The 15,736-nt window shown below is 47.2% G+C and overlaps 1 protein-coding gene across 2 annotated transcripts in view; it reads right to left on the bottom strand.

Annotated features, from left to right (window-relative positions):
• Positions 1-15,736, bottom strand: part of SV2B (synaptic vesicle glycoprotein 2B) — a 144,353-nt gene that overhangs the window by 22,560 nt on the left and 106,057 nt on the right. For both annotated transcript variants that reach the window (XM_030190442.1, XM_030190443.1), the window contains exons 6-8: positions 8,814-8,924; positions 6,086-6,174; positions 650-814 (exon numbers count right to left, since the gene is read on the bottom strand). In XM_030190442.1, coding sequence (XP_030046302.1) covers positions 650-814; positions 6,086-6,174; positions 8,814-8,924 — 365 coding nt within the window. The remainder of the gene's footprint in view (positions 1-649; positions 815-6,085; positions 6,175-8,813; positions 8,925-15,736) is intronic.

Here is a 15,736-nt window from a genome sequence, read left to right as displayed (position 1 = left end):
AGTGACTTGCCCAGAGTCACAAGGAGCTGCCTGTGCCTGAAGTGGGAATCGAACTCAGTTCCTCAGGACCAAAGTCCACCACCCTAGTCGGCCCTTGCAGATCACCAATGTGGTCGCGCAGGCTTCTACATAGAATTTTGCTAGTGGAATAGCAACATTCCATGTAGAATCTCCAATAGTATCTATTTTATTTTTGTTACATTTGTACCCCATGCATTCCCACTCATGGCAGGCTCAATGCGGCTTACATGGGGCAATGGAGGGTTAAGTGACTTGCCCAGAGTCACAAGGAGCTGCCTGTGCCTGAAGTGGGAATCGAACTCAGTTCCTCAGTTCCCCAGGACCAAAGTCCACCACCCTAACCACTAGACCACTCCTCCACAAGATGCTGCCCTCCTTCCTTCAAAACAGGATGCAACAAAGGAAAAAGCTTCAAATGAAAACACACAAGGAACATAAGGAAGGGGGTGGTGTACTGGGAAATTTACCAGGAAACAAGATTTGGCAAAGAGTAGCATGCCAATATCCTGTCCTCAAGTTCTTCTAGAAAAATCACAGACCAAAATTTCCATTATAAATGGTGATGCATTTTCCAACTCAAGTCATCTTGTGAAGGAAAACCATATAAAGAAATAACGAGCTCCCCTACTTGTCATTGATGTAAGCTCCATTTTTATGGATTTGGTTCTCTAGTGTAAAGTTGAAGTTAAACTCTTGTACTTGATCCCCATGGAAGACTTTGGCCTTGGCTGCGTAGTCCACATCTTGAAGGTATCGGATCATATCAGGAAACCAGACAGTAAGACCATAATAACTAAAAAAAAAAAAATCCAAAGTGAAAACATTGCAAAGTTAGACCAAGAAAACATACAGCCTTGCTCTTGACTTCATTCCTTCATAAGATAGAATTCTACCCATTAAAAGTCCAGTTAATAGTACAACTTAAAGCATCTTGAGGGTCCTTTTACTAAGCTGGATTAGGCGGTAACGTGTGACTAAAGCAGCTTAATATGGCGCACCATAAGACGTGATCATTCATCCTGCAGTAGCTGCTGAATTAGAACACGCTAATCCGGGCATTAAAAATCCTTTCTACTTTTTTGGGAGGAGGCGTGTCAAGGGGGGTGGAAAATGGGCGGTCCCAGATCTAATCAGTAAGTGCATCTATATTACTGCACATCATAGCCACCGAGAGGGGGGGCAGGGGGGACAAAATTCCCCGGGCCCGGGCCTCCAAGGGGGGCCCGGCACCGCAGTCCCACCCGCCCTCCGTCGTCGACCATCTGCCCCCTGCATTGAAATCGCAGCGCCTCTCTACTCCGTGAAAGCAGCACGGCAGGCAGCAGGGCAGTAGATCGCCTCCCTTCGGGCCTCCTTCCCTCCCTGTGTCCCGCCCTCGTCTGACGTAACTTCCGCGAGGGCGGGACACAAGGAGGGAAGGAGGGCCGAAGGGAGGCATTCTGCTGCCTGCAGCGCTGCTTTCACGGAAGTGAGAGGCGCTGCAATTTCAATGCAGGGGGCTCGGCCTGGTGGTGGACGTAGGGGGGAGCGGTGGCGGCGACCTCGGGGGGGGGTGGAAGGGGGAGCGGCGGGGACCTCGGGGGGTGGAGGGGGAGCGGCAGCGGTGACCTTGGGAGGGCGGGGCTCCGGGGCGGCCTTGCCCCGGGCCCGCCCCAGTCTCTCGGCAGCCCTGCTGCACACTAAATCCCAGATTCTGTATAGAGTGACCAAAATTGCGTGCGCAAATCCAGTTGTATTCTGGATTTGCACATGCAAATTTAATTACTCAACAAGACCATCAGTGCTGATAATTGCCACTTAACAAGCAATTATTGATACTAATTGGCATTAAATAGAATTTACGCGCACAACTTGCTAGGCATATTCTATAAGGTGGTGTGCGTAAATTCTAATGAGCGCTGCCAAAAAGGGGGCATGGCTATGGGCATGGAATGGGTGGACCGTGGGTGTTTCGAAAATCTACATGCATGGTTATAGAATATTTATTTATTTATTTATTTGCTGCATTTGTATCCCACGTTTTCCCACCTATTTGCAGGTTCAATATGGCTTACATTATTCCGTAATGGCGATCGCCATTTCCGGCATGAGAAATAAAGTGGTATTGCGTTAAAGTTCACTTGTGACAAGTAGATGAAGCAGTCAAGTATAGAGAGTTTGGTTTTGTCCAGTTCTGTGCCTAACTTAGTGGCCCTTTTACTAAGACGTGCCGAAAAATGGCCTGCGCTGGTGTAGGTGCGTGTTTCAGAATGTCTGGAAAAAAGGCCTTTTTTGTGGCCAAAAATGGATGTGCGGCAAAATTAAAACCAGATGCGTCCATTTTTGGCCTAAGACCTTACTGCCACCCAATGAGTTGGTGGTAAGGTCTCATGCGCAAACCGGGCGGTCATCATCAGTGTGTGTAAACTGCCAATTACCGCCGGGTAACCGCCATGCGGTAGAAAATAAAAAATATTTTCTACCCTGTGTTTTGGATGCGCGTCAAAAATTGAATTACCTCCCGGAACACACGGTAGTTGGGTGGTAGTTCCAATTTGATATGCGTTGGACGTGCGTAGGCGCCTACATGCCTTAGTAAAAGGGCAGCTTAGCTGACAGTATTTACACCAAGTTTTACTTGATGAAAATGGATGCACCCAGTGATTCCTTGGTTTTCTTCGATAATCCGTCCGAAAACAATCGACGAAATCCGAAACCGATGAAAACCGAGGCAATTATTTCCATATGAATAAAAAAAGGACAAAAACACTGGAAAGAAATGGAATTGTTTGGCTAGACGCGAGAAACACCAGAGACTGAGCAGGAGAACGCGTTTTTGCAAAATTAGCAGCGAGGTCACATGGGCATGCCGACGAAATCCGAGACAAATTTCTTGTGGAAAAAAATCAACGAAAACCGAAACTGACGATAACCGAAGTCAACAAAAACCGAGGTATTACTGTAGAGTTAGGCACAGGCATGGCTAAAAGGCGTATTCTATAAACCGGCTAGGCAAATTTTATAAACCACGCCTAAACCTAGTAGGCGTCAGTAATGCTCATGCAGTCATTTTCTTTTAATGGGCATATTTAAATATGTGTGCCTTTTTATTTGCAATCATATTAAAAAGAAATAATATAAAAATTTCATTCAAGTGATAAATTTGAATGCCGTTACAAGGCTTGGGAGTTTTTTTGATCAATTTTTTCAAAGCTTATTTAGGGGTCCTTTTACTAAGGTGCGCGTAAAAATGGCCTGCGCTGTCATAGGCATGTGCATTGGATGTACGCAGGTCCATTTCAGGGCACCTGCAAAAAAGGCCTTTTTTGGGCCAAAAATGGAGGTGTGGCAAAATAAAAATTGGTGCACGTCCATTTTGGGCCTGAAACCTTATCACCACCCATTGACTTAGTGAAAAGGTCTCACGTGTTAACCGGGCGATAATCGTCAGTGCACGTACACTGCCAATTACCACCCGGTTAGCACCACGCAGTAGAAAATTAAAAATATTTTCAGCCGCGTGTATTGGACACGCGTAAAAAGTGGAATTACCGCCAGAGGCACATGGTAGCTAGGTGGTAGTTCTAATTTGACACGCATACGCGCATAGGCACCTACACGCCGTAGTAAAAGGGCCCCTTAGTGTACTAGACACTACTTAACTTGCAGTTGTTTTCGCAGTTTCTCAAATTGATGAAAACAGCAGCAAGTTAAGTAGAGTCTAGTGCACTAGAGAACGTGGTAAAGGCGGTTAGCTTCGCAGAGTTTTAAAAAGGAAAAGTCCATAGACCATTATTAAATGGACTTGGGGAAAATCCACTATTTCTGGGATAAGCAGTATAAAATGTTTTGTACTTTTTGGGGATCTTGCCAGGTATTTGTGACCTGGATTGGCCACTGTTGGAAACAGGATTCTGGCCTTGATGGACCTTTGGTTTGTCCCAGTATGGCAATACTTATGTACTTATATGTACTTATGCACTAATAAGCCTTGAAAAATTTGGGACTGTTTTTAAGAAAATTTAACAATAAGTCAACAAGAATATAACAGAAAGCTAATCAAAAAATATAAACAATAAGTTAAATATGGGATCAATGAAGATTTGCACATCGTTGCTTTTGAATCTCGGATAGCGACGTTGATGCTGTGAATTCTGATGATCCTTGTAAAATTTTATGAAAATGTTTGGAAATGCTTGATAACACTTTGAATAATTTTGAAATCACTTGGAAAGCTAATTGATCTTGTTACTGCATGTTTGTTTAACAGTGTTATGCACTAATGGCAGTATTAGTGCATGGCCATTAATGGGAAAAATAGAAAACCAGCCATTTAACAGCTGCAGTAAAAATAGCCATAGCATGCCAAGGAAAGACCCATGTAAGGGCATGCTAATGCCACTTTTTGTCGCAGCTTAGTAAAAGGACCCCTTAGGAACTGAGCAATTTTTTAAAGCTGACTCCTTTACGTGTAGTAGGCAATATTTCATATAATACATAGAACCAGTGGTGTGCTGGAGCCGGCTCGCACCGGCTCACAAGAGCCGGTTGTTAAATTTTTTACCATTTTGCGAGCCGGTTGTTCTTCAGGGCGAGCCGGCTCTCCTCTCTCCCACCCCCGAGCCACAGGGTCCCAGGCTCCGAGTCCAGTGTACATACCTGAAGAAGGCAACCACCCTGGTTGTCCTGTGGATTCTTCGGGGCAGGCAGGAAAGATCCCCAGTCTTGCCTGCCCGCTGCTGGCGCTGACCCTCCCCTGCTGCCGGATCGCTCTTTAAAAATGGCTGCTGAGACTTCCAGCGGCGGCCTCGCGAGACTTCTGCTGAAGTCTTGGAGGCCGCCCTTGTAAGTCTCGGCGGCCATTTTGAAGAGCGATGCAGTAGCGCCGCGGGAGAGTCAGCGCCGGCAGCAGGCAGGAAAGACTGGGGATCTATCCTGCCTGCCCCGAAGAATCCACTGGACAACCAGGTTGCCTTCTTCAGGTAAGTACTGGACTCAGAGACTGGGACCCTGTAGCTTGCACAGGGCCGGGGGAGGAGGAGAAGAGCCAGCTTGCTTTGCACCACAAGAGAGGGGAGGGGAGGAGGAGAAGAGCAAAGCCGGCTTGCCCTGCACCATAGAATCTCAGTCTTCCTGGAGAGAGTAATGCATTGTCCCCCTCCCAGGCTCTCTCCCCGGCTATAGCCAGCTCTGCAATTTGTGGGGGGCAGAGGTGGACTGGGGAGAGAGCCCATTGTGGGGGGGGGGGCGCAGAGGTGGACCGGGGAGAGAGCCTGTTGTGGGGGGTGCACGCAGAGGTGGACTGGCGGGAGAGCCTGTTGTGGGGAGGGGCGCAGAGGTGGACTGGGGAGAGAGCCTGTTGTGGGGGGGGGGGGGCGCGCAGAGGTGGGCCGGGGAGAGAGCCTGTTGTGGAGGGGTGCAGAGGTGGACCGGGGAGAGAGCCAGTTGTGGGGTGGGGTGGATGGGGGGGCGCGCAGAGATAGACTAGGGAGAGAACCTGTTGTGGGGTGGGGGGGTGCAGAGGTGGGCCGGGGAGAGAGCCTGTTGTGGGGGGGCGCAGAGGTGGACTGGGAAGAGAGCCTGTTGTGGGGTGGGGTGGGTGGGGGGGCGTACAGAGATGGACCGGGGAGAGAGCCTGCTGTGGGGTGGGGGGGAGGCGCAGAGGTGGACCGGGGAGAGAGCCAGTTGTGGGGTGGGGTGGGGGGGCACGCAGAGATGGACCGAGGAGAGAGCCTGTTGTGGGGTGGGGGGGGCGCAGAGGTGGGCCGGGGAGAGAGCCTGCTGTGGGGGGGCGCAGAGGTGGACTGGGAAGAGAGCCTGTTGTGGGGTGGGGTGGGTGGGGGAGTGTGCAGAGATGGACCGGGGAGAGAGCCTGTTGTGGGGTGGGGAGGAGGCGCAGAGGTAGACCAGGGAGAGAGCCTGTTGTTAAAAATTTACCAGCACACCACTGCATAGAACCCTAATTCAATCAACATTTAGGGAATTATAAGGTAGATAAACTAATATTTCCCTTCATTTCAAGTAGCACAAGCTCCTAACTATTAGGACCAAAACTGACATTAAGAAATAGTAGGGAGGTACTTACCTTAAGGCCAGGGTAAACCAAACAACTGCCAAAAACGATGTGTTCCTTCTATACTGGCCTGTGAAGCAGTATAACATGTTCTCCCAGACCTAAAAATCAGAATTGAGGTGTTTTGTGTTATAAACAGGAAGCCAAACTAAAAAGAAAGGAGGGGACAGGTCATAATCCAGTGGTCATTAAAACCAATATAAAACCATAGAGGCACATTTATTAAATATTTTGTACTAATGTTTTCCCAGTGAACACAATGGTAACTTTTTCTTGATAAATCTGGGCCAAGTTTAATAAAAGATCTGCATAGTGTTGAAATGGGGAAAGAAATGTTTTAAACAGTGCGTCTTTTCTAGCAAAAAAGGTGCCCGTACTCAAATGCTAGGCCACCCTTCAAGGGTGGGGTGATCAATGAGGGACCCACCCCACAATAGCCAGGCCCCCTGCAACCAGTCACAGAATCTATGACAAGGCAGAATTGGTGTGAAGAACCTGAACTCTTTCATTAAAACTTGGGAACCGCGGGTCAATTTTAGCAGACAATGGAAAAGGTGCCGGTACTTAGTACCCCCCCCCCCCCAAGTACCCCCTCAAAAAAGCCCTGGTTTTAAGAGACAGAAGGGTCCTTTGTACTGTGTTAGTGATAATGCAAACATTAACGTGTGTTGAGTTCCATAAATCTTCACACTCCTTGACGGAAGCCCCTTTTGTAGCAATAATAGCCACGAGTCATTAAGGTTAAGTGTCTACCAGGTTTGCGCAGTGGGATGCAGTGATGTAGCCAGGACTGAATGGAGCCCAGAAAAATTAAAATGGGCTCCTCTGCTAGGAGCAGGTCCCCTATTTGGGATGGAGTGTGCGTGGGTGGATATTGAGGGTAGGAGAGTGTGTGGATCTGTGGGTTTTCTATATGGGTCAGGGCGGTACATGGTGAAGAGTGTAGGGGGTACCTAGTACAGTAGGAATATGTGGAGATGTCTGCTGAGATGTTTAAGATGTGGGAATAGGGACATATGTAGAATCCTGCCGTGAAGAAGGGCAACTGAGGTTATGGTGGCCATTTTTCAAAAGGAGCCAAAATGGGCAGGAGCGAACGGGCATCAGTCCTGCCCTTTAGTCCCCACTAGGTCACCTTTTACTAAGGTGCACTGAAAAATGGCCTGCGGTAGTGTAGGCGCGGGTTTTGGGTGCGTGCAGATCCAGTTTTCAGAGTGCCTGCAAAACAAATGCCTTTTTAAAATGTTTGACGAAAATGGACGTGCGGCAAAATTAAAACTGGCGTATGACCATTTCGGTTCTGAGAACTTACCGCCAACCACTGACCTATCGGTAAGGTCTCATGCGTTATGCGCCTATGCGCCTATGCACATCAAATGCACTCGGCACGCATAGCGGATGCACGCCAGAAAAATTATTTTTCAGACGCGCCTATCGGACGCGCACCAAAAATGAAATTACCACAAGAGCCACGCGGTAGCCAGAAGGTAAGTCCAAATTGGCGCATGTTGGGAACGCACAGACGCTTACGTGGCTTAGTAAAAGGGCCCCTATGACTCTTATTAGTAGGCCATGGGGGGCCTACAGGGGTGGAGGGTGGGCAGCAGGGGTTGGTCAGTCCTTTTTGATGTCGAGGGTGGGAGGGAGGTCAATAGGGATTGCAGGGGAGGGAGTGGGAATCAGAGGAGCAGAGGGCACCTGCATCTCTTATGCAAGTCCCAGCCAATATTCAGATGACCACCCTGGGCTGAATATTGACCAGTATATTCCTTGATGAGGACTACTGTTTCTGTATTCATTACTATGGATTAATGTTGTATTCATTGCAGATCCTTATGCTGCTCTGTGCACTACTATCAATTATCACTTGTGTGCACTAGTGAAGATTTTTACTGCTGTGCTCCTTTGGTGGATTATTCTGGATAAAGACTTTAACTGTGGATTTATGCAGCTTCCAAGTGCTTGTGCTACAAGGCCTCTAACTCCAAGACCCTCAGGCAGCCAAACCCAGAAAAGCACACTTGAGCTACATCACTACCTGCCTTTCTTAAAGCAAAGTACAAATAAAAATAACAATAAATCATAAAATCAAACAATTCACCCACCTCTCCAGCTAATCATAAAACAACTAACCATCAAACATCCAAACAAAAAGCCCTACAGAACAACCACATCTTATGTTTCTTCCAAAATCGTATATAATCTGCCTCAAACTGGATATTTGCTGGAACTAAATTCCAGTTTTGGGCCGCAAACACAGAAGTACACCATTGCATAAACTGGAACCTCATTTAATCAAGTAATTGTAGATAAGCCTGTTGGAAGGAACAAATTGGTCTGGATCTCATATAAACGATAAATGTTTTGCCTACGATAGACTGGTCATCCCTGATTAAAGGACGTGAAAATCAGATAAAATATTGAAAAAAAGAAAAACCTTTAAAATGCACATAAAATTTGTTTCTTCTGTTCTTATTTACTTCACAGAACAGAGCTTCCCTGATGATCAAAGGGAGGATTCCTCCAACATTGAACTTCTCAGCCCCTCCCTATGGTCATAGAGCAGCCATAAAGTGTGGCTCTCAATTCCTTCCGAAATCCAGCGCATCACATATGCTATGCAGTCAAATTCTTCTACCCACCATGGCACAAGAACCCTGGCCTCATTTTTCCAGTGCAGAGGCTACTGCCAAAACCCAAGAACCACCAGATTTAGAATTTCAGTAAGGGAGGCTAATACCTGTTTGGCTGTAGTCGTGATTCTGACAAACCAACGTTGGAACCAGGTCCCTGTTGAATTTTGAATTTCAATAAACTCATCTATTTGCTTTGGCGTTTTGATGTGGGAGACCTGAAAAACAGAATCAAAGCATTACACCTGAACAATTTTGTCCTCTGTCAGAACATTTTATGCTTCGACACGATGGATTTGCAGAGGCAGTGCTTGGGGTGTGCCAGTTAAACTTGGATCCTGGTGCCATCCTGAGCAGCAGAGGAAGGGTTAACTTTCCAGCCCGGGACCACTATTAACCCACTATTGACATCATAGGTGGGTCCCAGGTCAGTGTTGGGGGGAGGATTGGGAGTGGGCAGAATTGGGAATCAGATCTTGCCGGCCCCATGCGGTGCTTCCTGGGTTGCAGAAGGTGGAGTCAATCTGCCATATAAGGGAACTAACCGTACATTGCAGTCCAAGGCGGCTTTCTGCATCGGCCCCACGGTGGGGTGAAATCTACATATGGTGCACAAAAAAAATCAGCACTGAAAAAAGCTCTATTCTATAAGCCTTGCTTAAAGTTAGGCGCGGTTTATAGAATAGCACATAGGCACTGGGTTCACGTGTAAATTTAGATACCGCAATTTGTGCCAATGAAAACAGGGTGTAAATGAGCACACCTAAATTTATATATAGTGCCCCAGTTACATGTGTAACTCAAAAGCATACATAGTAACATAGTAGATGACGGCAGAAAAAGACCTGCACGGTCCATCTAGTCTGCCCACGATAAACTCATATGTGTATACCTTACCTTGATTTGTACCTGTCTTTTTCAGGGCACAGACCATATAAGTCTGTCCAGCAGTATTTCCCGCCTCCCAACCACCAGTCCCGCCTCCCATCACCGGCTCCAGCACAGACCCCGTATAAGTCTGCCCTCCCCTATCCTAGCCTCTCAACCACCAACCCCTCTTCACCCCGCCACCCAATTTCCGCCATACCTATGCTCCGCCCTGAAACATCCATGACCCTCCCCCATTTCCACGCTCCCTTTTTTGGGCCATATGTAAAATTTAGGCATGGATCCCGTGCTTAAATTTACACACATACATAATAATTAAATTCAATTAGTGCCAATAATAGCCTGTTTAAAAGCCAATTATTGACAACTAATAAAAAAGGCCCGTTTCTGACACAAATGAAACGGGCGCTAGCAAGGTTTTCCTCGGAGTGTGTATGTTTGGGAGAGTGTATGTGAGAGTGACTGTTTGAGAGTCAGAGTGAAAGTGTGAGTGTGTGAGAGAGAGAGTGAGTCTGGGTGTGAGTGTGTTTGTGAGAGAGTGTGTGTGTGAGAATGAGAGTGTGTGCAAGTGTGTATGTGAGACACAGTGTGAGAGAGAGTGTGTGTGTGTGGGCGAGAGAGAGAGTGTGTGTGAGACACAGATTCTCTGTGAGAGTGAGTGTATGAGACCAAGCGAGTGTGTGAGTGACTGTGTGGCACATAGAGAGTGAATGTGATACAGTGTGAGACAGAGTGTGTGAGAGTGAGAGTCAGAAAGACATTGTATATGAGAGAGAGAGTGTGAGCCCCTGCCCTCCCAATCCATGCCCATCTGTCCCCTGCCCCCTCCATTCATCCTTTTCCAGCAATTCCCCTCTCTCCCTGAGCCCTGCCCTCCCAATCCATGCCCATCCATGCTCCTCTGTCACCTGTCCCCTGCAATCATCCCTATCCAGCAATTCCCCTCTCTCCCTGAGGCGTGCCCTGCAATCCATATCCATCCATGCCCATGTGTCCCCTCCATTCATCCCTATCCAGCAATTCCCCTCTCTCCCTGAGCCCTGCCCTCCCAATCCATGCCCATCCATGCTCCTCTGTCCCCTGCACCCTCCATTCATCCCTTTCCAGCAATTCCCCTCTCTCCCTGAGCCCTGCCCTCCCAATCCATGCCCATCCATGTTCCTCTGTCACCTGCCCCCTCCATTCATCCCTATCCAGCAATTCCCCTCTCTCCCTGAGCCCTGCCCTGCAATCCATATCCATCCATGCCCATCTGTCCCCTCCATTCATCCCTATCCAGCAATTCCCCTCTCTCCCTGAGTCCTGCCCTCTCAATCCATGCCCATCCATGCTCCTCTGTCCCCTGCCCCCTCCATTCATCCCTTTCCAGCAATTCCCCTCTCTCCCTGAGCCCTGCCCTCCCAATCCATGCCCATCCATGCTCCTCTGTCCCCTGCCGCCTCCATTCATCCTTTTCCAGCAAGTCCCCTCTCTCCCTTCCATGACCCCCCCTCGCATCCATGCTCCTCTCTCTCCCATGTCCCAGCCTGGCCCGCCCTCTTCTCCCCCCCCCTTCGCATCCATGCCCCCCCACTTCGCATCCATGCTGTCGTTTCTCCCCTGCCCTCCCGCTCCCATTGTTCTACTTTACTGGCCACCCTCTTCTCTCCCCCCAACATCCCTTTTTGTTTTTTTTCTTCTTTTTAAATTTACCTCCGTGGCGGTTCCAGCAGCGAAGCGTCAGGGAAGGAGGCGGCGCTCCCGACGTCTAGGTTTCCCTTCGCTGTGTTCCGCCTTCTTTTGACATCATCCTTGACGTCAGAAGAAGGCGGAACACAGGGAAGGGAAGGCTAGACGTCGGGAGCGCTGCCTCCTTCCCTGACACTTCGCTGCCGGATTTGTCTGGGGTTTTTTTTCCGCCCTCGACGTCATGACGTTTGACGCGAGGGCGGGGCAGAGACGGCTGGCTGGCTTGAAGTCTTTGTTATTGTGGTCGCGCGCTTCCTGCCTCCCTGGTAGTCGCCTCCCTGCTGGACAGTGACGTCAGGAGTTGTGTTATTCGAACGTTGGAGGAGCATGACGTTGAGGGCGGAGCGATGCGATTGGTTGAGTGTCATTGCTCCGCCCTCGATGTCATCACGTTTGACACATGGGCGGGATAGACACAAAGCGATCTCACCCCCTTCACTTTTAGAATGTTGGGTAAGTGAGGCTTCATTAGAACGTTGGAGGTGCGTTTTATATAGAGAGATAATTGGCTCATTGTCCATTTAAATTCTGCACACATATTGGGAGCACGCCCAAATTTGAATGCACAATTTTTGGCGGCTTTTATAGAATTAGGGGGTATGTGAAAAACTAGCCATTTGGAAACATTGCTCCTGAGAAGAATCCACCTATTAGAGGGTAACAGTCCTGAGCTGGAGAACCTATACCTGCCCGTTCATTTTATAGGGGCAGAAGCTACCCAGTTTACCTCACAACTGAAGAGCCAGTAGGCCATGAGAAGGCCTCACGGCGCTTTATTATATAATTTTATTTTTAATACATTTGTACCCCGCACTTTCCCACTCATGGCAGGCTCAATGCGGCTTACATGGGGCAATGGAGGGTTAAGTGACTTGCCCAGAGTCACAAGGAGCTGCCTGTGCCTGAAGTGGGAATCGAACTCAGTTCCTCAGTTCTCCAGGACCAAAGTCCACCACCCTAACCACTAGGACACTCCTCCTACGATTTGAGATTCTACATGGAATGTTGCTGTTCTACTAGCAACATTCCATGTAGAAGTCGGCCCTTGCAGATCACCAATGTGGCCACGCAGGCTTCTACTTCTGTGAGTCTGACGTCCTGCACGTACGTGCAGGACGTCAGACTCACAGAAACAGAAGCCTGCACAGCCTTCTACATGGAATGTTGCTAGTGGAATAGCAACATTCCATGTAGAATCTCCAATAGTAGCAACATTCCATGTAGAATCTCCAATAGTATCTATTTTATTTTTGTTACATTTGTACCCTGCGCTTTCCCACTCATGGCAGGCTCAATGCGGCTTACATGGGGCAATGGAGGGTTAAGTGACTTGCCCAGAGTCACAAGGATAAAGGACTACAGTCAGCCCTACTTTTACTTAGTATTTTCAAGACAACCACATGTTTTTACTTCTCCTATCTGCTAACTACTGCATCATGCTTTCTATGATGCACAAACCAAACTATTCTATGATTTTCTAATTTCGAAATAAATTATCCAGTAATAAAGCTCTTCTTTATAGTAGAGAATGCATTGTTGATTTTAAAGGAATAGAAATCACTGTAATTTACATCTGCCATAATTGCACACTTCTGTTTAAGGACTACGTTACAGCAATCGTTGTCGGAGCCTTGCAAACTGAATACTGGCAGATACGAGCCATTCAAATACATTCGGTATCTAGATGCAGAGGAACGATGCAAAGGACTAAAATACAAATTAACACCATGCATCCAACTTTTCATACATAAGCACGCAGCTATGGAATGCACTACCGTTTGGTGTGAAAAACAATTCCTGACTTAACCAACTTTGGGAAATCATTGAAGACCTTCCTCTTCATCAAAGCATACCGCAATGATCCATCATATAAGCCCTAATGCAATACCACTTTTTCTCTGGTCCCGAATTGTGATCACTTCATTCTTGTTTGATTAATTTTACTATGTTATTCGTGTTCTCTATGTATCACCACTTGTATCTCTAACTCTGGAATGGCGATAGTCATGACGGAACAATGTAAGCGGGACTGGTGGTTGGGAGGCGGGGATAGTGCTGGGCAGACTTGTACGGTCTGTGCCAGAGCCGGTGGTTGGGAGTCGGGACTGGTGGTTGGGAAGCGGGGATAGTGCTGGGCAGACTTATACAATCTGTGCCAGAGCCGGTGGTTGGGAGGAGGGGCTGGTGGTTGGGAGGTGGGGCTAGTGCTGGGCAGACTTATACGGTCTGTGCCCTCAAGAGCACAGGTACAAATCAAAGTAGGGTACACACAAAACGCAGCAAATATGAGTTATCTTGTTGGGCAGACTGGATGGACCGTGCAGGTCTTTTTCTGCCGTCATCTACTATGTTACTATATGTTGAGGCAGCCATGGGCAGAGAAAAATCATATTTGTTAATTCTAACTTTTAAGTCCTGCAAGTGATGGAGGAATGTCATCTGGTTTAGATTATTTACGTTTGCCAAGCTAAAGGTTAGAAAGGTCAGCGACAGAAACTTCTTTCACCCTTTGTGAGTGATGGATTGCTAAATGCTGGCACATCTGTATACTATTATGAATGAACAAAGCATGAGCCAGACATGCTGTAGTTTAAAAGTAGTTTAAAGCTGGTTAAATAATTTTAGAAGTTCTTGATATGTAGATTTTGTTATAAGGAATACTGATTCTGTGTATTTTAGAATATGTTTATTCTGGGTAGTTAATATGTAGGATACCTTTTTAAATTCTGTATTACTCTTTGTCTGACTTTCTAAGTAAAATTACAGTTGAAGAGGTCAAGCATATGGTTTGAGTTAGCTGCAGTCCTGGCTAGGTGAAAGAGAAGTCAGCTCTCTTCTCCTTGATTAATTATAGGTAAATGTAGGAATGGTCCTGAAAGTAATAACAAACTATATCTGTATGCTATTAAGTAAGATTGGCCCTTGACCCCTTAATGAATGCCAGAGTCCAGTTAGCAGTTTAAGCTATGGCTGGGATTATGTGAATAATAATAAAATGTAAGAGATGGGAGCCACAATGTCTAGCATGAGAGGCTCCAGGTCATAGGTCAGTTTAGGATGTCTGGAACCTATGTAACTGATATTTTTAAAGTAATGATTGGCTGAGGCAAGGTAACCAATCTATTCTTTACCATCTGGAAAGTAAGGGGGGCTAGAGGTTAGAACTGTATATAAGAGGGAGCAGAAGCAGCTTACGTCAGAAGGAGCTCAGAAGAGAAGAAGGAGAGAGCTGAAGAGGACAGACAGAAGCCACAAGATCCAGAGAGCTGAGAGAGAGAGAGAAGAGAGCTAGAACTGATGTCCTGCTTTGTTTGCTGGCAAATAAAGAAGATTTCTATCTCATTCTGGTGTGTGCTGTTTGACTCCTGAAGTACCACAGATTCTGCTAACAATAGAGGTAATTCATGCATCAATTCCTGCAACAATTCTTGGTGTCAGAAGTGGGATCCTGAATCCTGCATTAATCCCAGCACCCAACTGACTGAGGAACATTCGCCGGGTATGTATTCTGTATTCTGTATTGTAATCCTAGCTAGGAACCTGTAAACCAGCCCCTCATAAATTGAGGGAAGGGGAGTCTGATCAACTCTCAGCGAAGGCCTTAGTAGCTTTTAGTCTAGTGGAGATTAAAAGCGAAACCGCTTGAGCTTATCTGTATCTGAGAAATCTGAAATTGTTGGGTGGGATTTTCTGTATGGAATGTGTGATGCGTGAATGTTAAATGAGTGCGGACTTCTTATAACTGCGTTTCCAATTAACGCGAGTTCAATTGGCCAGTGACAGAAGGAAGCGATTGTTGTCTGTCTACCTAGTGTCTCGAGAGTGCGGACCCCTTACTGCACTCTCAAAAATTCCCCCCCTCTTTGTGTGTTGTAACTGTAAGCATTATGGGAGGGACATCATCTAGACAAATTGATACTCCCCTAGACTGTATGCTTAAGAATTTCAAGAAAGGATTTTTAATTAATGATTATGGACAGACTTTAAGCTCAGGTACTCTAAGAACCTTGTGTGAAGTTGAGTGGCCATCTATGGGAGTGGGGTGGCCCCCTAGTGGCAGCTTAGATATTGAAGTAATCCGGAAGGTCTACAGCATAGTTGTAGGAGAACCAGAATATTCTGAACAACTCCCCTATATAGATTCCTGGGACAGCCTTGTGACTGACCCTCCCTCTTGGTTGAAAATTTATATGGGATCCCCAGTAAAATTCATGTTAGGCCGTGCTCAAAGAAAGATTAGAAAATCTAAACTGGAAGAGGGAAAGAGCCCCAGGAAGCCTACCACCCAATCGGTGGCTTCCGCTCCTACCCTGTCTGAGAAACCCATACTCTCTGATGACCCCTCAGATCTTGAGCCACCACCTTATGGCCCATTGTTAGGGTTCCGTGCCACCCCCAGAGATCCACGCCGCCC

The sequence above is a fragment of the Microcaecilia unicolor genome, chromosome 1 (assembly GCF_901765095.1).
Source record: "Microcaecilia unicolor chromosome 1, aMicUni1.1, whole genome shotgun sequence".
NCBI classification, from domain to species: domain Eukaryota; kingdom Metazoa; phylum Chordata; class Amphibia; order Gymnophiona; family Siphonopidae; genus Microcaecilia; species Microcaecilia unicolor.
This window is presented reverse-complemented; position numbering and strand designations above follow the sequence as displayed.